This window comes from Mastigoproctus giganteus, chromosome 3 (genome assembly GCF_048544385.1).
Source record: "Mastigoproctus giganteus isolate SK-2022 chromosome 3, ASM4854438v1, whole genome shotgun sequence".
Classification (NCBI taxonomy): Eukaryota; Metazoa; Arthropoda; class Arachnida; order Uropygi; family Thelyphonidae; genus Mastigoproctus; species Mastigoproctus giganteus.
In genome coordinates, this window is record NC_143577.1 from 8,173,731 (window position 1) to 8,197,018 (window position 23,288).

At 38.1% G+C, this 23,288-nt stretch overlaps 1 protein-coding gene across 1 annotated transcript in view; it reads left to right on the plus strand.

Annotated features, from left to right (window-relative positions):
* Nucleotides 1-17,449, plus strand: part of LOC150087642 (glycerophosphocholine phosphodiesterase GPCPD1-like) — a 149,369-nt gene extending 131,920 nt beyond the window's left edge. Inside the window, exons 16-17 of the mRNA XM_090369173.1 lie at nt 4,582-4,742; nt 17,220-17,449. Of these exons, the coding sequence (XP_090225299.1) occupies nt 4,582-4,742; nt 17,220-17,349 (291 nt within the window). The 3' untranslated portion in view covers nt 17,350-17,449. The remainder of the gene's footprint in view (nt 1-4,581; nt 4,743-17,219) is intronic.
* Nucleotides 17,450-23,288: the final 5,839 nt, after the last annotated feature.

Here is a 23,288-nt window from a genome sequence, read left to right on the forward strand (position 1 = left end):
TTGAATATGTGGCCAAGGTTATTGTTGGATGTCAGGATGTCTTCAGATCGGGCAATGGAGTCAATCCATCTGTGGGGGTCAAGTTGCTCTGGGAAACTAGTGGTTTCTTCTGAGTATGGTCTTTCCAGCTGTTAGCAAACATTCAAAATAGCTCTTGATGGACTGGGAGTTTTGGCAGTTGAAATGGCTCCTGCTCTTAAAAAGGCTATCCTACCAGTAATTTTGCCAGGTTGCTTCCATTGCTTATGAAGTTGCTGTTTTAATTTGAAAGCTGAAGTTTAAATGTGGGATCCACCATGCTCTAGAGTGGGCTGTGATTGTGACTGTCTGAGGCAGTGTATTGAGCTACTGTGATAATCCATTTAGTTAACAGGTTGGCTGCTGGTAGGGTTTCACAGGACACAAGGACATACCATGGGATGAGAGATGCTGCTGTAATGTATTTGGAAACATCCAGATATTTTCGACTGTAAATTGTTCTTCATATTACTTGTTATTTTGCATTGAAGCTTGGGACTGGTGGTTGCAGTTGGATTGGGTTGTGGTCGGAGTTAAAGTAGCCATCTTGAGGAGTCTCGAGTGTACAGGCTATAGATGCGAGGATCAAGTCAAATTGGTTTGTGCACCCCTTGTGGGGCCATCATTGGCACTGTAGTCAGGCCTGCTATGCTTAGCTGTGATAGAAGCAATCTTTTCATATGATCCGGACATGGAGAGAGGTTGAAGTCTCCACAGACAATTTTTGTTGGTGAGGTGTGGTGAAGCATCCAGTTGGTCACCTCTTGCATTGTTTCAGTTGTAGGATTGGGTGGTATGTAGATAACAACTTCAATGGAAATGGACCTCAATTTAAGCAGTTCATAGATCACTTGTCAGTCCCCTCTGATTTGTCTAACCGTTCCTTAAATTTATTTAAACTACTCACTTCCACAATACTAGATAAATTTATTTATCCCAACATGTTGGCTGAAAGCAAATCTTAACACATTTATCCTGCAACTGTCTATTGGAATACTGTATTCAGGTCTGGACAATACACCTAAAAAAAAAATAAAAAAAAAAAAACCTGTCTTCTGGAGAGGATTGGTTCAGAATAGTGACCAGATTAGTTATGAGTGCAAAGTGATGCACCCATAACCAATTCTTCTATATATAAAGAATGGCTTAGAAGATGTGGACTGAAAATTTTTATATCTAAGGGGAATTGTTATGGGATTATCTGGTGCAAGGGCTGCTTAGGCCATATTGCACATCTCTCTAATTGAGGTGTAAAAGGCACTGAAGGGATTGAGTAAAATGAATAAGGAAGATATGTTCTTCCGCAAACCAGGGTACACCACAAATATAAAATCTCAAGGAATAATAGAAGAGGGATCTTGTGCAATTCACCTATGGGCAATAAGTTGCCTCCAGTTTGGTTAGAGGTAGTGAATATGACCAAGTTCAAATAAATTGGATGATTACTTTGTGGATAGGAATAGTAAAAGTATTTTATTTAATTAATTTATTTTTTTTATGGCTGATGCAGACAAACATTTGCTTCCTAGCATTATTCAGCCTTACTAATACTAAGTTTATGTCCCCTCACATGTCACCCAAGAGAGTAAGGATGAAATTGGCATTTGGTAGCAGTCAATTTAAAACCTTAAACATTTCAATGAAGTCTACTCATAGGTGCTAGTTTACAGATCTGAAGCCTTTGTTGATAAGGGTACTATTTTGTGCTCCTGACTAATCTTGTTGTCTTCTGTACCCATTACAGTAGCTCATCCTTCCTAAAATAAAGCTTCCAGACCTGTATGCCATACTCAAGATATATTCCAACCATTGCTTTATACAATAGGATAAACTCCTTGTCTCCTGTAGGACACTGACAAAACCCCATAAGCTGTTCTAGTAGCCTGCCTGCAATGTTTAGAGCACTTCACGTCAGACTGTACAGTTATCCCTAAGCCTTTTTTCATTCTCCAACTTCAGTGTGGTACCACCCATTTGCTATGTTATTTTGGGGTTAATGCTACCAACATTTGTTTTAGATCTTGTTGCAGTAACATACTTGATTACTATTATTAACCTTCTGTGTCAACCTTGATATCATAAGCAAACTTCAACGTTAGACTTGATATGCTTTCATTAGTATCATTAATAAATATTAAGATCAGTAAGGTAACCAATGCTGAACCCTGAGGGAGTCAACTAATAAAATCAAATTCATGAAGAGCAGTAGCTATTAATAACCACTTTTCTCTTAGCATACAACTATCCCTTTATCCACAGCAGTAACCTTCCCTACTTCTATACTGCTCCAGTTTGTGCAACAGTCTTTATGTGTAACAGTATCAAAAACTTTACTGAAATCTAAGTATACAATGTCCAGATTATTTTTTACATCTAGTTCCTTGTCATTGCTTAATGATAGCTGATCAGATTGGTCAGACAAGATCTACTATTCACAAATCCATGCTGTGATTGCCATATAACTGCATTCCTGTCAAGATAATCTTGCATTACTTCTTTAACCACTGGCCCTATTTTATCAAAATAGATGTCAAACTTACAGGTCTATAATTACTGACTTTGCCTTTTTAACTCCCTTTTTGAATTGCAGACACAAATCAAAGCATCATTGTGCACATCTCCAGTCAGTAGGAACCTCTCCTGAATCCAGGGATGCTGTCATAATTATGGCAAAAGATTTGCTTATCTCCCTTGCTGCTTCTTCCCAACATAATTGGCCTTGTTAATAATTAGCCAGATTCCTTACTTCTAACTTCAACACTTTCTCTTTTACTTTTCCCTCAGTTATCACAAACATTAAGCATCCTTAGAATTAAGTGGATGCTGTAGAAATGGGACTACTTCTGGTATTCCTATCTCTAAGAACTTCATGCATTGAAATCAATGTAAAATATTCATTTTGTCAGCACTCTGAGCAGGCTCATCAGTAGGTATGCCATTCATATCGTGGACCAGAGTGGTTTATCTCCTTATCCTTCTACTGTTGGCATAAGCAGAGAATTCTTTGTTACTTTTCTTTTCATTCTTAGCCAAAGGCTTCTCTTAACCTTGGCTTTCCTTATCTCCCCCCCCTTTAGTGACTTGATTGCAGACTGGTTTACACTTATTGTAGGTATTTGTGTTCCCTGATCATTTATAATCATCCCTTGCAGTTTTCTTCCCTGCCACCAATCTCATCAGTTCATCTACCATTCATTTAGCTATTAGTTATGAAAAACTTTAGCAGTTATTAAAATTACTTCCTTGAAAACTATTTAGCATCTGAAATTGTTAATAACATCAGATGGTCCCAATAAAAGGAACTGAAAGCCTACACTACTTAGTTACCTCTGCAAAAGCAAAATCCTATCCCCCCCCCTTACACTTGACACTTGTATTTTTAAATAAATCCTTCATTGATACATTGTGATCACTGCCACCTAGTGGTTGCTTTGTTTGGAGTTGCTTAATGCATAGTCACTGCTGATAATCATATCAATTGCTTTCTCTTGTTGCCTTTCGAACGTGATGGTGTGTGACCAACTCGCAAAGTTCCAATCATTATCTGGAAAAGTTAACCCCTCTTATAAGGCATTCTGATTTACTGGCCCACTCTGTTTTTTTTTTTTTGTATAGTTGTTCATCATACTTGCCACAGTTGAGTAGCCTATAACATACTCCTACTCTGTTTTGGTTTCTTGGTGCTTATCACACCAAACTGATCAAACATTTTACTATAAACATGCATCAATGCATTTATCAACAAAGAGCATTCCTCTACTTCTTCCTGTCCTCTTTATGCATATTATACTGAACATATTCAAATTCTGCATTGAGTATCATGTTTCTGATATCCTTGTAATATCTGCATTTCATGAATTAACTAGTACTTCAAATTTATTTACTATGCTCCTAGCATTAGGCTAGAAGTATGTGTGCCTGTTTTAAATTTTTGTTTAACAGCCCATGTATTTGCATGTCGCATGAGTATCTCCAGCAGACCTTGTAATCCCCATGCATACTTTGTTTTCTGGGCTGTTGTGTATGCCTGTAGAAGTACTTCATGATTGAATCTTGTCTCTGCTTGTGGCTGCTGTTAAACGATAAAACTTTGTATTCCCCCAGGTTAACAGTTTCCATCAACTACCTCAATAGTATCAGCAAATATTTTTGTACTTGTTCCACTAAATTCTACCTTGTGGGCCTTTTCAGTCTCTTCAGTTGATTGAGAAGGGTCTCATTATGTACTCCCTCCTATTTTGTCTCTGAAAATTCCTGAAACTTTCAAGTTTAATTCTAAATTTGTGTTGTTAATATCAAAAACATGTTTTGATATTAACTTCTCAAAGTGTTCTTGTTTGCATGTGTTTGTATATTTGAATTGTCTGTATGGCTGGTTTTGGAACAAAGTCTTGCTTTAACTTTATAACAAATATCTTTGCTTGCTAAATAAAGATATGCATTTATGTACATGCATTTTAAACTGTTCAGTTTTGATGTGTTGATTAATATGTATTTTATGTTTATCAATTCTTGTTTAGGCTATTTTTTGCAGTTTATAATCAGTTATTTTATTTATATTAGGGAATTGATGTCCATGCTGAAGATCTCATCAAAGATCAGTCATTAATTAACTTTGTCAAGTCGCATAAACTTGTCCTGTTTTGCTGGGGAGAAGATATCAATCACACTGACATTATTAGGACACTAAAGGAACAAGGAGTAGATGGAGTTATATATGATAAGTAAGTGCATGTAAATTTTCTAATTTATGATAAAAATTACATGACAGCTAAAAAATTAAACTTTTATTACAATAAATACAAATGAATTAAGAATCTCTTAAAATAGGGTCATCATAAGATAACAAGCCATTGACCATCTCCCCTCCTTGTGCAATGGCTGATGGCGTCATCTCATCTCAGAAGACCATCTGCATCCACTTTTGTTGCAAATGGAACCTGAACCAGAACTAAAGATTAGACAAACCATCATTCCAGTAGCATCTGAGACAAAATTCTTGGGACTTGTATTCAGTAGTAAGTTGACATTCCTACCACATTTCCATCACCTGCAGATGAAGTGCACAAGGAGATTGGACCTCCTACATGACATCTTGTATAATAATTTGAGAGCAGACTGCTGCACTTTATTGCAGCCTCTATTCGATCTGAATTATATTATGAGTAGCATGCTAGAAACAGCATACTTCAATGGCTAGACCCAGTTCACCATCTGCATTTCTACTGGAGTATTTAGAACATCACCTGATTAGAGTTTATACATTGAAGCAATTTCACTGTCACTTTGACAAAAGCAATTATTGCTAAACTATATACTTTTAAACTGAAAACCCAGCCAGACCATCCTACGTGGATGTTGGTTTTTGAGCCACAATGGGAAAATTTCTGTAACACCTGTCAGACTGCCAACCATCTTTGGTATTTGTTTCCAGGAGCTGCTCTGTTGCTCAGTCACCAAGGCAACCCCTTTCGTCCTGACATGCTCACTTTCCACCGTGAAACTTCTCCATTAATAATGGGAGAGCCATCGCTTCACCATCTGTCTGCCTACAACTCTATGCTGCCCATTGATATGCTTACTCCAATTTCTTGCTTATCTTTGATGATGGCTAGAAATCAGAATCATCTGTGGGATCTGCTACACACTTCCCAGATAGTACAGTACAAAGGGTACTAGGAAAGTTTTGCAATATGATGCAACAATGAATCACAGGAAGCTGCTTGTTGCTGCATGTCGAGACATGTTCATACGTGCATAATAGCCGCTGCGCCAAGTTGATGGGCTCAGTTATTCATTAGTAGTGAGAGTGTAAAGTGCTTGCGATTTCATCGTGGTCACGAAATGAGATAAGGACAGTTTTGCGGTATAATTTCGTGCGTGGTTTAACCATAGACCAGTGCTTAGAAGAAATGACTCTTGCACTAGATGATGATTGTCCACATCGTACAACGATATTCAGGTGGTATAGAGAATTCCAAAGGGGAAATTTCACTCTGGAGGATTCTGAGAGGCCGGGAAGGCCACGAACGTCAGTTACGGAGGAAAACGTTACTGCTGTGAGGAAAATGCTTGACGAAAACAGGCAAGTGACCTACCAACAGATAGAGGATACTTTGGGCCTAAATGCACCAGCAATTCGTTCGATTCTGCAAGATCATTTGCACGTGAAGAAACTTTGTTCTCTCTGGGTGCCGCATCAACTGACTGAAGAGCAGATGACACGATGTGTGATTTGGTGCCGGGAGATGTTAAAAAAGTTTGATAAGGGACAATCTCGGTATGTGAACAACATCGTGACAGGTGACGAGACTTGGCTGTACTATTACGATCTGCCGACCAAGGCTCAAAACAAAGTTTGGGTCTTTGATGATGACGACACACCCGTAATTGTCAGAAAATCCCGATCTGTAAAGAAGAAAATGATAGCTGTATTTTTCAAATCGAGTGGAATTGTGGAACGTGTCGTTTTGTACACGCAGAAGACAGTCACAGCTAAGTGGTATACTGAACAATGCCTGCCTAAAGTCATTGGATCTATGAAGAACCTGCGGCCAAAGTCAAGAATGGACACCTGGTACCTCCATCACGATAATGCTCCAGCTCACCGTGCCAAAGCCTGCACCGAATATTTGACCACGACAGGACTGAAACTTCTCGAGCACCCTCCCTACAGTTCAGACCTTGCTCCCTGCGACTTTGCACTGTTCCCGCATGTGAAAATGAAGCTAAAAGTGAGGCGGTTTTCCAGTGATGAGGACCTTCTACGGGCTTGGGACAACGAGTGTGCTTTACTCCCTAGTGAAACTTGGCAGAACTGGTTTAAAGATTGGTTTCGGAGGATGGAGAGGTGTATTGAATGTAGAGGAAATTACTTTGAAAAAATTAAATAAACAAAGCTGTATTGCAAAACTTTCCTAGTACCCTTTGTATCTGAGAAGATTCCCCACAAATGCAATATATACACTGCAGAGTTCTATGCTATAGAGCCAGCTTTGGATTATATTAAAACTAATTTTTTTTTCAGTGTATAATATACAGTTGACCCTTGAACAATGCAGGGATTAGGAAGCCTTACTGATAACAAAAACAGTCAATTAACACATTTTATGTTATATGTATTATATACTGTATTCTTACAATAAAGTAAGCTAGAGAAAAGAAAATGTTAAGAAAATACATTTACAATACTGTACTGTATTTATTGATACCAAAGTTTACGTAGTCTGTTTACAAGATGAATTGTCCGTCTGTCAGCACCTACATCAGTATTGTTTTATATGATACAAAACACTCTAGATGTTATACATATTACTAACACTAGACGTCAAAAATGAAAAGATAATGTGAAAAAGAAATTCATATTTATTTACAGGTATAACGATTCATGCATTGATAACGAAGATGCAGCAATATGATTGCTTTATGGTAGCCTAGTGTAATTGATAAGATTGCTTCACGGTAGCCTAGCCTATACACTAATGAATGAATCAAAAATTTAATGGCATACAGTATTACAGTCATATTCATAATACAATATTGGAAACATTGCTACATTTTTAAAAAAATCACTTGCCTGTGATGATAGGCTGATACGCAGTTTCTCCAATTATGAGAGAGAGGCATACTGTATGGTAATGTTATTCTTTGAAAGCAAAGTTATAAAACAGTAAGAAATCTAACACATTATTAATTTTGTATTAAATATCACTCACCTTATTCCTATGTAAGGATAGACTATCCACTTCCATACAAGTCTTGCACATGATGTTCTACACCAGGGATGGCCAACTTAATTTGTGATGCGATCTACTTTTTTTCTTCAAAATGTGCCACAGTCTACCATCTCAAGAATTTCATTGCACAAGGTTAAAGTTAATCAGCGCATATTGAAAAATGTTGTCTTTAAATTTAAATACAATTCAGAATTCTTATTTTAAATTCATGCTTACATAAATTTTTAATTTATGTGAAGTTTGTGTCTTCATGTCATCTGCTAAGCTTCCAAAATCGGGGATATACTGTGATAAAGAATCTTCTGTATGCAAGTCAGCAAGAGTAGAGCAGTTCTTAGTCTTTTTTTTTTTTTTTTTTTTTTTTTCCCCAAATGCAAAAAGGCTGATTCACATAAATGTGTGGAACCAAAACAGGAATTTAAAAGTTCACTGCATTTTTTTACATTTGGATTCTTTTCTCGGCAAACGTATTTCCAAGTCTTTCTGATGATCTGGCTTTTAGGAAGATATCTTTTCGCAATGTAATAATTTCATTTTCGAGTAATATTTTCTTGGTGTGAAAAATCTCAGCGTTGAGTTTTTTTTTTTTTCCCTCCCTTCAATTTGTTTCGTATCAAAGTTGACATTAAATGGATAAGACACATATTGAACAGTGTCTTCAGTTATTTTAAAGTCATCCACAACTTCAATTTCAGAAAAAAAATTTTTTTAATTCAAAAACAGGATATTTTTGCAAATGAACTTGCAATTTGCAAAATTTTTTTTTTTTTCTTTAAGATCCTTAGCCATTGCCAAAAATTGATATTTATGTGCAGAAATATTACTAATCATGCCACCCACATTTTTATTTTTTCCTTGCAATTCCAAATTCAGATCACTTAATTTACTGGTAAAATCTGCCAAAAAAGCCAGACCACACAACCACTCTGTATCTTGTATCTGCTGATAATCATCTCCCCTTTGATCAACAATTTTTTTTTTTTTTTTTTTTTTTTTTAAATTTCATTCAGCAAATTTTGAAATCTCTGTAGAAACTTACTCCGACTCAGCCACCTCACATCTGTGTGATAAATCAGAGCTGGTTCATTTTTATTGAGTTGCATTTTAAAGTCTCCTTGGAAGAGATTGTCCTCTGATGGAATTCACGATTTTGAAAGCTATGTCCATAACCCTTAGAATTTTTATCTTTTTCTGGCTAACACTTGTTGGTGGAAGATACAGTGGTAACTCAAAAAATCTGGGAATTCACCATCCTTTTGGCACAATGCAATGAATCTATTAAGCATGTCCTGTCATTGCTTTGGCTCCATCTGTTGTTATTGATATGAGCTTAAATAGTGGTAATTTAATTTTTTTCAATAAAACTTTTGAATATGTTAAATATATCAAGACCTCTAGTTCTTTCTTTTAATGAAAACATACCCAGCAGTTCTTCTCTAGTGGCAGAATCATTGAAACCACCATACAAATAAAACGAGCAATTGAGCTGTATCACTGACGTCTGTAGATTCATACAGTTGTGAAGAAAAGGACATACCACTAGCAATATGAGCATGCAATTGTTCGCTCACATTTTTACTCATTTTTTTTCGATGCTTCACATCAGTATTTTGAGATAATTGCAGATCTTGAAGAGTACTTTTAATTTCATTTTTGTTCTTAAAATTTTCAAAAAGAGAATCTTATTTCTAAAAATGTGTCTTTGATGAATTGACCATCAGAAAATGGTTTGCATTTTTTTGCAAGAAGATGACTCACTTTAAATGATACTACAGTTACTGCTTTAGATTGTAAATTAGGTATCATGAAGAAATTTTGTTGCGTGAATAATCTGGATTTAATTTCTTTTAATTTATTTTTTTCTAAGATCACTATTAGACAGAAAATTGGATTGGTAATTACCATGGGGGTGCATTGAAGTGCCTTTCTAAATTTAATTTTTTGGGTCTAGCCACGAAAGCATTGCAAATCAAACAACATTTTTTCTTATATCATTACAAAAAAGTATCTAGTTCCCACTCTTGATGAAAATGATACGTTTTACTCTTTTTGGTAGTCTTCCTTTTAAATCAAGGGATATTAAATTAACGTATAAATACTGTCCAGTTATTAATATTAAGTAAGCAAAATAAGAATTTGACACATGGTTCAACGGATTTGTAATAAGCGTATGCAGTGGGGCACATAATAATAACATTTAGATTTTTACTTATCTATTTTTTATATATGTTTAAAATTCATTGTGATCGACTGAAATTAAAGCCGTGATCAACTGGTAGATCACGATAAACTTGTTGGCCACCCCTATTCTACACAATGAATACTTTGATGATGATGACACAAACGTCTCGTACAGTTCTTGCCATACAGTTATTAGATTTTCACATGAAGACACTCGCACACATACACAACAGATATGTTTATTCACTGTATGGCATGATGATTCATTAAGTGGATCATCATAAAGGTCTTCACATTGAGAAGGAAGAAGAGGGGTTGTTCTTGCTGTCTCAGGGGTGGAGGAGGAGGCAGGCATGTTCAGTGTAATTTTACGGAAATACATCATAATTTCTTTCTGACTTTTTTGCTTTATCATTTCTCTAAAAATGTTACATTTTTCTATACGTTACCAATCCTTCCACCATTTGCTTTAGTTTCAGTGCCCATATGATAGAAGGGCAGTGTCATAAAAGAAGTCAAAAGCTGTCGTGAATAATCAGAATCCTTCTGCCAGATTGTCTGTCAATTTGTTTTTTGGCACTGGTTCGGAAGCACTCATCTCCATCAAGTCTTCTGTTAATTCCTCTGGTGTGATGTCTATTAGCTGTTGAATTTCTCCAAGATCCATATCTTGAAACCCTTCACCCCCCCCACCTTTTTTGCCATATCCACAATCTCTTTCATGATTTCCTTGATTGGCTCTGTCGTAAATCCTGTGAAGTTGTGCACATCTGGACACAGTTTTCTCCAGCAGGAATTTGTTTCTGGTATTGATGACTTTCGAGGCTTTTTCTATAACAGTGATGGCATCTTCAATGGTGTAATCCTTCCAGACTTTCATGATGTTCTCTCTCTCTCTCTCTCTCTCTCTCTCTCTCTCTCTCTCTCTCTCTCTCTCTATTGGGGTTCTCTTCCATAGCATTGACAATCCTTTCTGTAGAGTACAATGTGTAATGAGCCTTAAAGGTCCTTATGACCCCCTGATTTAGAGACATTGTGTTTGTTTGGGGACAAGTAGACCACTTCAATGCCTTCGGTGTTGAACTCATGGGGTTCTGGGTGGCTAGGGGCATTGTCCAATATCAAAAGAACTTTAAAAGGCAGTCCCTTACTGGCAAGGTACTTCCTGACTTCAGGAACAAAACATCGATGGAACCAATCCATAAGGTTCTTGTTGTCCAGGCCTTTTTTTTTTTTTTCAACCAAAAGACCGCAGCTGGTGTTTATCTTTTCCCTTCATGGCTCAGGAGTTAGCAGCTTTATAGATAAGGGCAGTCCTGATCATAAACCTGACTGAATTTGCACAAAACGGTAGTTAGCCTATCCCTTCCTGCCTTAAATCCTGGTGCTCTCTTCTCTTCCTTACTGATAAATGTCCTTTGTGGCATTTTTTTTCCAGAATAGGGCACTTTCATCTGCATTAAAAACCTGTTCAGACAGATATCCTTTCTCTTCAATGATTTTCTTAATGGCATCTGGGAACTTGTCTGCTGCCTCTTTGTCAGCAGAAGCTGCTCCTCCTGTTATCTTGACTTTTTTTTTTTTTTAAGGCTACGTGGTTTGTCTGCAAGTTTTTTCCAAATTATCACAAATCTCCAAAATTTTCCAATATTTATTGGAAAAAAAATCTGCATATAAGCAGACCCACACAGTTCAAACCCGTGTTGTTCGTGTGTCAACTGTACACAGATACTTTGTGCATTACAGGCTCTATCAAATGAGATATAATCCTCATCCAGTACTGTCCAGGGTTCAGCAGAAGTTATGTTCTCTTTATGAATCTACATTTTACATCTGCTTCTGCTGGATCCCAAGCTACATTGGAATCAGGGTAATGATCTGACAGATGCTGCCACCAGACCATACAGACTACAGATAATACAATCTAAGGTACTCTTCCAGTGGCAACGACCTTGACATGGGCAGGTCACAAACAAGCCGTATCAGATAAAGCCTACACAGACTAGTGTACAGGAACTGTTGAAAGGAAGTTGTTCTTTCCCGCCTCTTTGTAGGATAGTCATTTTATGCATTCATTCCTTCTGAGAGAAAATGATTCCTGTATGTGAGTATTGATATCTTATTAACAGGTTGGCATATTTTATGAGTGTCCACATTATAGACACAAATGTGTTTTTTATATTTTATTGCTTTTGGTCATCTGAACTAAGCCTTATACACTCAGATTTTATCCAACAACGACCACGTGAGCTGTTTTTTTTTTTTTTTTCACTTAAAAGCATTAAATCTTTAGTCTTATTTAAAAATGTACCTTTTGATATACTTCTGTGATTATACCCTTTTGACATAGTGACCTAATTTGTTAGGTCACTGAAATTTTATTAGATTTTCTATGACCTGGCTTTGGCACATAGCCTTAGTTGCTAATGCACCAATAAAACCCAAACCAGATCTTAAAATAGAAACAAGATTAAATTTCAAACAGATTTGATTTTAAACATTTCCAGTTATGATCTGCTAACTACATTGAGGGGAATGGGAAAAATTTTCTAATTAATTAGAAATGAAGCATTGGCTTTAGCATTTTGAGAAAAGTACACCTGGCCTTTTAATGGCAGAGTTTCCTTAATAGTGTAGACTATAGTTTACTAACTGGTGCTCTATGCAAAAACTGGAATCTGTGATTTGGAATATATTGCAGGAAAACATCTTAACAGAATTAGAATATCATAGGCTTCTCTTAAAGTCACTATTAAAGAATCTTTGTATATAAGATGTGCACAGTTGTATAAGTTAAATGACTTTAAATCCCTGTATAAGAAGCACAACATGGGTTTGATAAAGGGAAGTAATGTTGAACCAATCTGATAAGCTATTATGAGGTTATCCCGAAAACTGAATGCAAAGAATAATTTTGAAATTTTTATATAGTATATTTAAACTTTAGTAAGGCTTTTGATACTATCCCACATGAATTCCTTTTGTTTAGATTGAAACTGTGTGCCATTGGTGGGAAAGTACTTCAGCTGATAAAAAAAAAAAAAAAAAAAAAAAAAAGGTTGGCTAATTGATGGGAGATGATAGTCATGTCTGTTATTCTGAGTAGACTAGGATTTGAAGTGGAATTTCACAGGGTTTGGTGCTGGATTCCCTATTTCTTAACATTGAAGGCATAACTGGATCAGAGTTTGCTGACTGATTTAAATCATTCAATTAGTCAACAGTGGCAGAGTAAAATATTGGGAAATGTCAACATTGGGTAATAGCAGTCTCAGATTATCTTAATAGTTAACACTGTGTGCCATTGATGGAAATCCTGTGTATGAAAAAACGAGTAATTGTGCAAGCTGACCCAGTCTGCTCATCAATGTAGACAGGCTGATATAATGTAAAGAAGTAACTATTCATGTGAATCTGCTGGAAAAGTTGTTGTGACAACTTTTCCAGCAACAAGGTGTTTTTATAGCTTAGCATTAGTAGAGGCATATGATGCAAGAAAGCAAGCGTATACAGCATCAGCCAAAAAAAAAACCCCTTTCCACTTCACTAATCCATTCGTTCCAAATGTTTGTCTAGTTCTGCCTTGAATTTATTTAAGCTATCAACTTCCACAACAATAGATGGAAGCTTTGTGAGTTTTTATAGCTTTGTGAGATCTCTGCATAGAGAATTGATGTATTTATGGCTTTGAAATGCTTGATTTAATTAAATAATGGGAATATCTTTCCTTCGGAGGTGTTAGTAAGTTTAAGGGATGTGAAATTCTCCTTTGCATCGAAACTTAGTCTTGCACTGACTGGCACATTACCAAATCAAGATACTCTCCTCCTTAAGGAAATAAAGGGAACAAAGTTTAATAATAAAATTTATTTTAGCCTTCTTATTGATGTTTTACAACTAACATGGCATGACAAATTCAAGTAAAATATAAAAATAGTGCTTTGTGCCAATTTTAAATCTAGATTTGGGTTCCAAGTTCATGTATCCATGTAGTGAATCAGTTTTTTTAAGTACAGTTGGATTTATTCCTGAGGAGGTGATTCCATTGAAATTTATCAACAGACTATAACAGGTTTTTGAAAAGTTTCTGGGGTCCACCATAGAAAGAATGAAACAGAAGCAGACTGGAAATTACTAGATTATTTATTCAACATAGTCACATCACACAAGTGACAAATGTTCCCTTATCTTTTCTAGAACCTTAATGTAAAACAGTCTTGGCCTTTTAACCACTTCTTGATTGTCTGAATAACATTGTTTGTCCCAAAATGGTGCTTTTTCAAATGGGTTTATTTTTTTCCAGTGCAGGAAATGGGTAGTAATCCAAAGGGACCAATCTGGTATGTAAAAAAATTTGTAAATTTTTGACAATCAAATTTGTGGCTGAGCACTGTCACAAAGGAAGAATATCCCTCTAGACAGATTCTGACAAGGTTTTGCCTTGTTTGTTCATGAAATCTCACTGGTAATGATTTAATATTTTGAAGGAAATCTGTGAATCATTCCTTGTTTGTCCTTAAAAACAGATGCCATTGCCTTTAAATTTCTTGTGGTGTGAGATGAGCCTTCTTAATCTACTGATTGTTGTTTTGTTCCTGAATCTTAGTAATGAACCAGTTTTTTATTTATGGTATCAAACTTGTTTAAATATTGGATGAATTTTCAATAATTTTCTTTACACAGGACTTCCCTTCCCTCTTCTGGCCTGCATTCTTTTGGTATCTTTTGCTGAAACTTTTTTTTTCATGCTCAGTTCTCTCTGGAAATATGGTGGGTTTATCCACATGTTGCTATAAAAAATTGAGCATGAAAAAAAAAAAAAAAAAAATTGTTACATATTGTAACTTGATCCTGTCATCTTTCAAGATTGAATCATGAACAAGTGTTTTCTGTATTTGACACAGTCACAGGTTGTCTAGGTGCTTGGGTTCATCTTTGGCAACATCAAGAACTGAGTTGCTGATTTTTAAAGGGCATCATGACCCCTTTCTTGATCCAGCAACCCAGTTCTTGATGGTACTGTATGTAATAGTCATTGTGCATGTAAAATTGCCTTTACCCTGTGAGTGCCTCCATTGTACAAGGTGTAAGCCAAAAGTTTCTGGACTGGCTGTGTGAAGCATTAACCACATAGTATAGCACTATTAGATACAGCTGAACTAATTCATTGTGAGTTAGTGTAGCAAGTTTTGTGGCCAAACTTCAGTTAAATTGAGTACTCATGTCATTCAGTATCACGTTGGACTGGTGAAATTGTTGAAAAAGTGCATCAGGTCATCCATGAGGGTAGACTGTATACAGTTAATGAGTTTGGAAAATTAAATGCACTAGGCATAATCCTTATGGGTTTTGATAATTAACTATATAATATCGGTGTAAATACACCATAGTTAACCCATATATTTGAGCTACGATTGTAGCGTAGAAGGCATCGTTTTAAATGTATCTCATAATGTGGTTGCCTTCACAACAAGATAGCTACTATTGAATTACTTCAAATAAATAACGCTTCTCTAGTAGAGAAGACTACTGTTATTTATTTTCAGCAGTACCACCACCCAGACGATCGTTTCGAAGCTTTTTGGCTTCGTCATCAGTGGGCGGGCAGGTACCCAGGTAATACAACAAGCCATCTCAGTTGTGAAGTTATATCCACATTATGAGAGATGCCAGAAGGGTGTGGTGGTAATGTATTTTGGAAATAAATAAATAACAGAAATAAGTAAATAACAGGAAAGAAAATAAATAACAGTAGTCTTCTCTACTAGAGAAGCGTTATTTATTTGAAGTAATTCAATAGTAGCTATCTTGTTGTGAAGGCAACCACATTATGAGATACATTTAAAACGATGCCTTCTACGCTACAATCGTAGCTCAAATATATGGGTTAACTATGGTGTATTTACACCGATATTATATAGTTAATTATCAAAACCCATAAGGATTATGCCTAGTGCATTTAATTTTCCAAGTTTCATATCTATCTTATTCTGTGATAGAAAATGAAAAGGCTATTGAGAAATGTTTGCCTTCTAGGCCTTATTTGTAGCAAGCTTTAACTAGTCTGCATCAGAATCCTTAATTTTTTGAAGGAGTTTGTATGGCAAAAACCTGTCTGCCTGACGAAGCCTAGTTCTTACTGTAGAGAGTGATGAGCCAACCACATTGGTCCCAGATATTTGAAGGTAAAATGAGCCCTGCTAACATTTTATCTGTAGTAATTATTGTAATGGTTCCACTTTTTCTGGAAGTGTGGGCATTTCAAGGATTGCTGCAAATGCTGTGTGGGCACTTTAGCATTTGCAGGTATTTGGGGGTATTGGTGCTTGCAGGCTACTTGCCTCAGAAGCTAGTACTTGCTGGCATACCGACTCACTCAGGTTAGTGGGTGCTACTGATCTTGAAATCTATATGCTTTAGAATATAGCTGGATACAAAAATCTTATGTAGTCCTTCCATCTGGCTGTGAACCCACAGCTTTGGATTGAAGGTTACACCTAGATCAGTATTTTTGTTTAAGATGGAAATTTGAGTTCTCTATATAGCTGGGTTGATCTTTGTGGGATTGTTCTTCAATGAGTGTATTACTAGAGCCGATTTAGCTGGCTGGATTAGAAAGCCAAATTGAACAAAGTAAGTTGCCATTTGGTTCATCCTTTCTGTGATGTCATCTGTCTAGCACAGTATGTCATTTCTTTCAGAAACAAGTCATAGAAGTAGTGCTGTGTAGAGGATCCCACATTGATCCTACAGATAGACTTCATTGTACATCTGTAGCTGTGGGCCCTTCCTGCTAGGACAATTAAGAAACTGAGAACATTTCTTTGGATATGAAAGTATTCTTTACAGAAGCTGAGTGACATCAACTGCATCAAAGGCAGCTAGTTCTGCATTGTTTTCAGAAGTGGCCAGAATGTTGTTAGTAGTTGCTGACAAGTTTGTTAGCAACAAGATGGTTGACCTGTTCTTGATCCTTTAGTGGATTTGTTCCCGCTTGTTCAGCATGATTTGAGTTGTGATGGCAGTTAAAATCTTTAGTGAGATGCCTTAGCTATAGATCTGTAATGATTAACTTCAGTTGGAAATGTAGTTTTGAGATTGACTTAACTATACATTTATTCCATGATTCCATAAAATATTGCTGTGAGAGTATGCAGTTTAATCTTTCAAAATAATTCAACTTGCTATAAACAACTGCTTTTTATTTAATGAAATAAACATATCATTTATGGTTTTATTAAGCTAATGATATTGAAAATGTGCTAATTTTGTTTCTTTCTCTAGAGTTGATGAGTTTGCTACTACCAAGGAAAATGTGTTTTTGGTGGGATCAAAAGCAAAGTTAGCTTTGTTGGAAGCAGCAGGCTGCTCAAATGACTCAAATATATCCTGGTCCTCAGCTTCAAGTGTCTAGGAAAATCTGTATATATTATGTATCAAACAGTGACTTGAACTATTGGCATTAAACTTCTTTTCATCATCATGGGGACTGGGAATTAAAATTGTTTTGTATTAACAACTTTTTTTACATTATGTGAATTTTTGTTAAGTTGCGTTGTACAGTTTCATCTATTTATTTCATTAAAATTGATTGTATAATAAAGTTATATGTTGAGTTGTATAGAAGTCATTTTAAATTCACAAGAAATACCATGCTTGTTTTGGAAAATGTTATGGAATCTTGAAATTGTTAAATACAGATGGAATCTGTTTTTAACTTTCTTCAAAGACAAAATTTGATATATGCAAATAAAACAGTATTTTAAAACAGTACTGCCATTTTTTATATTCTGCACTGAACTTAATTCATAAAATATATAAACTCTTAAGTGTTAAATAAAATCAGTATAATACTGAAGCGCTGGTTCTCTAACTTTTTTGCAAAATCAGGGGAGAACAATCTGTACCATTACAAGATAAAAGCAATTTCTTGGAAATTGCAATTTATTGGAAATTCAATAACAGCAAATGGGTAAAAATCTTTCTTCTTCTTTGGTCCTTAGCTGGCAGCTGGGGGAGGTGGTTGGCCACGCAACCAGTATGCTGCTGTAGGTGCCGCAGGGTTTCGGACTTGCTCTGTGATGTTCTTCCATACCTTACGATCCATGGCGTCAGTCCTGACCTGGTTAAGGTCGAGACGTCGGCTCTTCAAGTCATTTTCCACTTGCTTGGCCCACGTTTTCCTAGGCGCGGTCCGTTGGATGCTCCATTGGGTGGGTCATTGTCTCCAAAGGAGTGTGGATGGTATTGTGTTCGTGCCCATTCTACATACGTGGCCAAACCATCTAAGCCTTCGCTTCTGGATTTGGTCGGCAATGGTTGGTTGCTGTTGGCATCTGGTGCGAATGGTATCATTAGTGATGCAGTCGCAAAGAGAGATGCCCAAGATCTGCCGCAGGCATCGCATTTGGAATACCTCAAGTTTGTTCAAATCTAACTTGAGACAAATCCATGTTTCCGATCCGTAAAGAAGAATGGGCAGGATCAAAGTCCGGAAGAGTCGGATTTTAGTCTTTGTGGAAATGTTGGTCCTCTTCCACAGACACCATTTGAGCGAGGCGAATGCAGTGGCCGCCTGTCCAATTCTGCTGTGGATTTCCATGGTGGATGCAACTTTCTTCTCCTGGACCAGCAACCCAAGGTATTTAAAGTCCTGCACTTGCTCGATCTGGACGCCTTCGAGATAGATGGTGGCTTGCGACCCATCTGTTGTCAGGGCCTTTGTCTTACCAGCATTGATCTTTAAACCGTATGGCCGGGCAATGTCGTAGAGGATGTCTGTGGCTTCAGCGTCGTTACCGGCAAGGATAGCACTATCATCAGCAAACATCAGGTCAGTCACATAGTGATCCTTGTCATATTGTATGCCCTGTCTGTTTCTGAATGCTTGCCTCATAATCGACCATGATGTTGAAAAGCAATGGGGAGGCTACATCCCCTTGGCGGACTCCAGTTTGGATGGTAAATTCCTCAGATAAATCGTTCTGGATGTGCACCTGGCTGGTTAAACCGTTGTATGCAGTTTGGAGGAGTGTGATGACTTTTCGAGGTACATGTTCAACCTCTAGTAGTTTCCATAAGGCAGGCCGGTGGACACAGTCGAAAGCAGACTTAGTCAATGAAAACAATGACGGTTCGCTGTCCACACCAGATCCTCTCCTCCATCATGGCAAAGATATCACAACATCCTCGCCTGGGTCTAAATCCTGCCTGTTCTTCTTGACTGGTTTGCTCGTGATGTTTTTGCAGTCTTGACTGGATGATCTTCATAAAGACCTTTCCGATGATGGAAAGGAGGCTGATGCCACGGTAGTTCTTGCAGTCCCGGTTATCACCTTTCTTGTGGATCGGTAGGATAATGGCTTTCCTCCATGTTAGCAGAATTTGTTCAGTGCACCAGATGGTTTTGAGGAGCGAGTGTAGTCGGCGAAGCAGTACATCTCCCCCGGCTTTGATCGCTTCTGTGGTGACTTGGTCCACTCTTGGTGCCCTGCCATTCTTCAGGGATTGTATGGCTGCTTTCACTTCTACTGTAGGCTCAACATCGACCATGGAGACCTCAGGGGGGGGGTCGATCGAGAGTGCTGTTGCTGGCGGTCCCTGAGGTGGGTCGTGATTATACAAAGCTTTGAAGAATTCACTCCACCATTGCAGGCGTTCGGATGGTGATCGCACGAAGGTCCCATCAGCATTCTTGATGTTGTCACTAGTCAATTTGGTCTTTCCACTCAGACATCTGAGGGTGTGGTAGAGAGTGCGGTACTCGTTCTTGGATGCCGCCACTTCAAGATCGTCTGCCACTTGGTTCCAGTATGCTTCTCTTTCTGCTGTCATTCTTTGTCGGACTTCTCGGTTTAGCTGCCGGTACCATTCAAAGTCGACCAACTTTGCCTGTTTCCGTTTGTCCACGAGGTCGAGGCACTTGTCTGATATCCATGGTTGCGTTCGATGTCGGGCAGGTGGACATAGGGGCTTGGCACATTCCAGGATGGCATCAGAGATCTGCTTTTCTTCTTCATTTATATCCTCGGGCACGGCCAGCATCTCGAAGCGGTTGGATAGGGCGATCTGATATGCCTGTTTGTTGGCAGCATTCATTAGCTGCCTCCAGTCCAGCTTGGCTGACTGAGATGATCTTTTTGCATGCCGTAATTTGAGCTGCACCTTAGCCCGGATGAGGTAGTGATCAGATCCGCAATCAGGTCCCCTCATGGCACGAACGTCCATGAGTGATGAGTGAAATTTGGCATTGATCAAAATGGAGTCCAAGATTGCTGAGTCCTTGCTAGATGGATTTCGCCATGTAAGTTGATGTTTTTGAGGGTGCTGGAAATGGATGTTTCCAATGATCAGGTTAGATGCGGCAAAGGACAACAAACGTAGTCCGTTGTCATTGATCTTCCCATGGCCAAACTTGCCCATTGTTGTTTCCCAACCAGATCTGTCCACGCCAATGTGGGCATTAAAGTCCCCTGCGAGGATGATCACTTCTGTCTGCGGAATTGAATCCAGCTTATGTTGGAGCTGGTTGTAGAAGTCATTCTTGGTTGGGTCCAGGCTAGTCTCAGTTGGCGCATAGGCGGAGATAATATGGGTCTTGATGGTGCCCTTGACAGTAAGGACTGCCAGGCGGTCCGATATTGGTTGGAAAGCGATCACACTACTGGTGGCCTGAGCATCGACCATAAAGCCCACTCCTGCTTCTCGTTTCTCACCACCAGAGTAGAATAGCATAACCGCTTCGTTAGGTGCTGGTGGTTGGATGATCATCGTTCCAGACCCGGTGAGCCTTAATTCGGATAATGCCGCGATTGATATCTTGCACCTAAGTAGTTCTTGGGCAATGATTTCCTTTTGTCCAACGTGGTGCCCCGTTCGAACACTCCATTTGCCAATGTTGTACTTTTCGGCGTAGTAAGCTTATTGCTGTGGCCAGTGATCCACTTCACACCAGCACCCTGGGTCCCCAGTGCTGGCGCATCAGCTACCCCGGATGCGGTAACATTGTTATAAGAGTTATAAAAATCATTAAATGTACAGTAACAAATAAACATGCAATCTGCATAGATCAGTTAATTTCTTTTCTAAATAAATTGCAGAAAAGTAAAGATATGCTTTAGTTTCACCTGTTTGTTGCATTAGTGGGTGTGCTGCCAAAAGTTAAGGTACCTACTCAAGAAAAATCTCAGCTGAAGGTCATAGCAGATTAAAATTGTCTGATTAATTGTAATAAATTCATAATAGAAATTACATCATAATGCATGTATTTATTTGTTCCGCAATGACCCACAGCATGGCCTGAAGTCCCAGAGGCCCTTGCTTTCCAGGTTGCAGCATGTACCAGTGCAAGAATCACTTTTGCCACTGCTTGCGGCTCTAATTAAACTAGTCTGTGTATACCACCCAAGCCAGCAGTTTTCTGACCCACCTATTACTGCCTTGATAGCATCAGAAAATATTCTTGCATCCTTTCTATTCAAGTGTATCCAACCTTGTAAAAACAACCTTTCCTGCTAACAAACACAGACCATGCTCAGAAAATACCTCTGAGCCTTGCACATTCTCTCCAGTGCTAAACTAATTGACAAGGCTCCCAACATATACTTCCTCCTATCACGTCTGGGCAGACTTGCACTTTCAAATTCAATCCTAACTTGTGACTTTTTCCCAACATTGCCCTGTATTTGTTAAGTAAGTTGTCAGATCTCCTACTCTTAATATTAGTACCAACATGTACAAGTATCACCTTTTGTGCCCTTAAAAGATATTTGCTCTACATCTACTTTTGTCCCTACCCTGATCCTATTCCACCTATCCTTGCACATTTCCTGTTTCCCTGACAATAGTCACAAACAATAACTATATCCTGTGCATTCTGCCTTGGAGATTACTGCTGTGTTGTCTGATGCAGAAGTGTGAGCTCTAGAATTGAGTTGAGCAACTGAGAGCTTGATGGGCCCCCCTTTTTTTTTAAATTCCTTTGAGGGCATCTACCTTACCCTTAACTCTCTTACCACCCATCAGAACACTTGAGTTGCTGCCTAATTTCTTCACACTCTCCTACACCTAGGACACAAAGCTATCCTTTTGCTATCCTCCTTGGCTGGATCATGTCCTATTCCAGAAAGTCTCAAACATCCCTCCGCAACAGCCTTGCGGAGGGATTGTGCAAGGCTCAAGGGGTAGAATTTTTTTCAGCCTGGACTGCTTGTTAACAGGAGAGATTACTTCTACAGGGATGGGATACATTTAAATAGAAAGGGTGCAAGAATTTTTGTTGATGCTGTTGAGGCAATGTTAGGAGGGTCGGAAAACTGCTAGTTGGGGGGATACAAGGACTAATAAATTAACAGTAGCCACTGTCAGAGGTGGAAGTGATTCTTGCACTGCTTCTATTGAAATGAGTAGAAGCCTGAAAAACAAGATGCAGGATATTTCAGAGACTGCTGGGAGTCATTGCGGTACAAGTAAACACATGGGTTGTGTTAGGGTAGCTAGGAATAGAAACAGGTGCATGTATACCTGCGTGTACACCAATGCTAGGAGTTTGGTAAATAAATTTGATGAATTTGAGGTATTGCTCAAAACATCAAAGGCAGATATTGTTGGGATATCAGAGACGTGGTGTCACACAGATATAAGGAATGCGGAACTGGAATTTGGGGAATACAATGTGTATAGAAAGGATAGACAGGGGAGGAGGGGTTATGCTATTAGTTAAGAAACACAAAATCCAAGGAAGTGAAGCCAGTTGACATCGATGGACAGGGCAGTGTCGAGTCAGTTTGGTGTGACATTAGCATAGGGAAATCAAAATTGAAAGTAGGAGTGTGCAATAGGCCTAATGACTCTGATGAGTATAATAAGATATTGTACAGGGAAATAGAGTGGGCCAGTAAATCAGAGAGTCTTATAATGGGGGATTTTAATTTCCCAGATATTGACTGGAATTTGTGGGTTGGTCACTCGCACACTAGCAAGGCTTTTGTGGATTTATTGGATGATTGTTTTCTACATCAGCATTTTCGGGAGGCAACTAGAGGGAGTAATACTCTTGATTTGATTATCAGCAGTGATTCTTCATGCATTAAGAATCTGCAGATAAATGAACCACTAGGTGGCAGTGATCACAGTGTGCTGAAGTGGGATTTACTCAAGGAGGTAACTACCATCAGAGGTAAAGGGAAGGGTTTTTGTTTTTGTAAAGGCGACTATGATGGTCTGAGACAGTATTTAAATTCTATACAGTGGGACCAACTGATGATGTTACCAACAGCAAACTCAAAATGGGAAGCATTCAAGGAACTAATCTTGGAAGCTACCAGCAGGCTTTACATACCAACTAAGAAATAT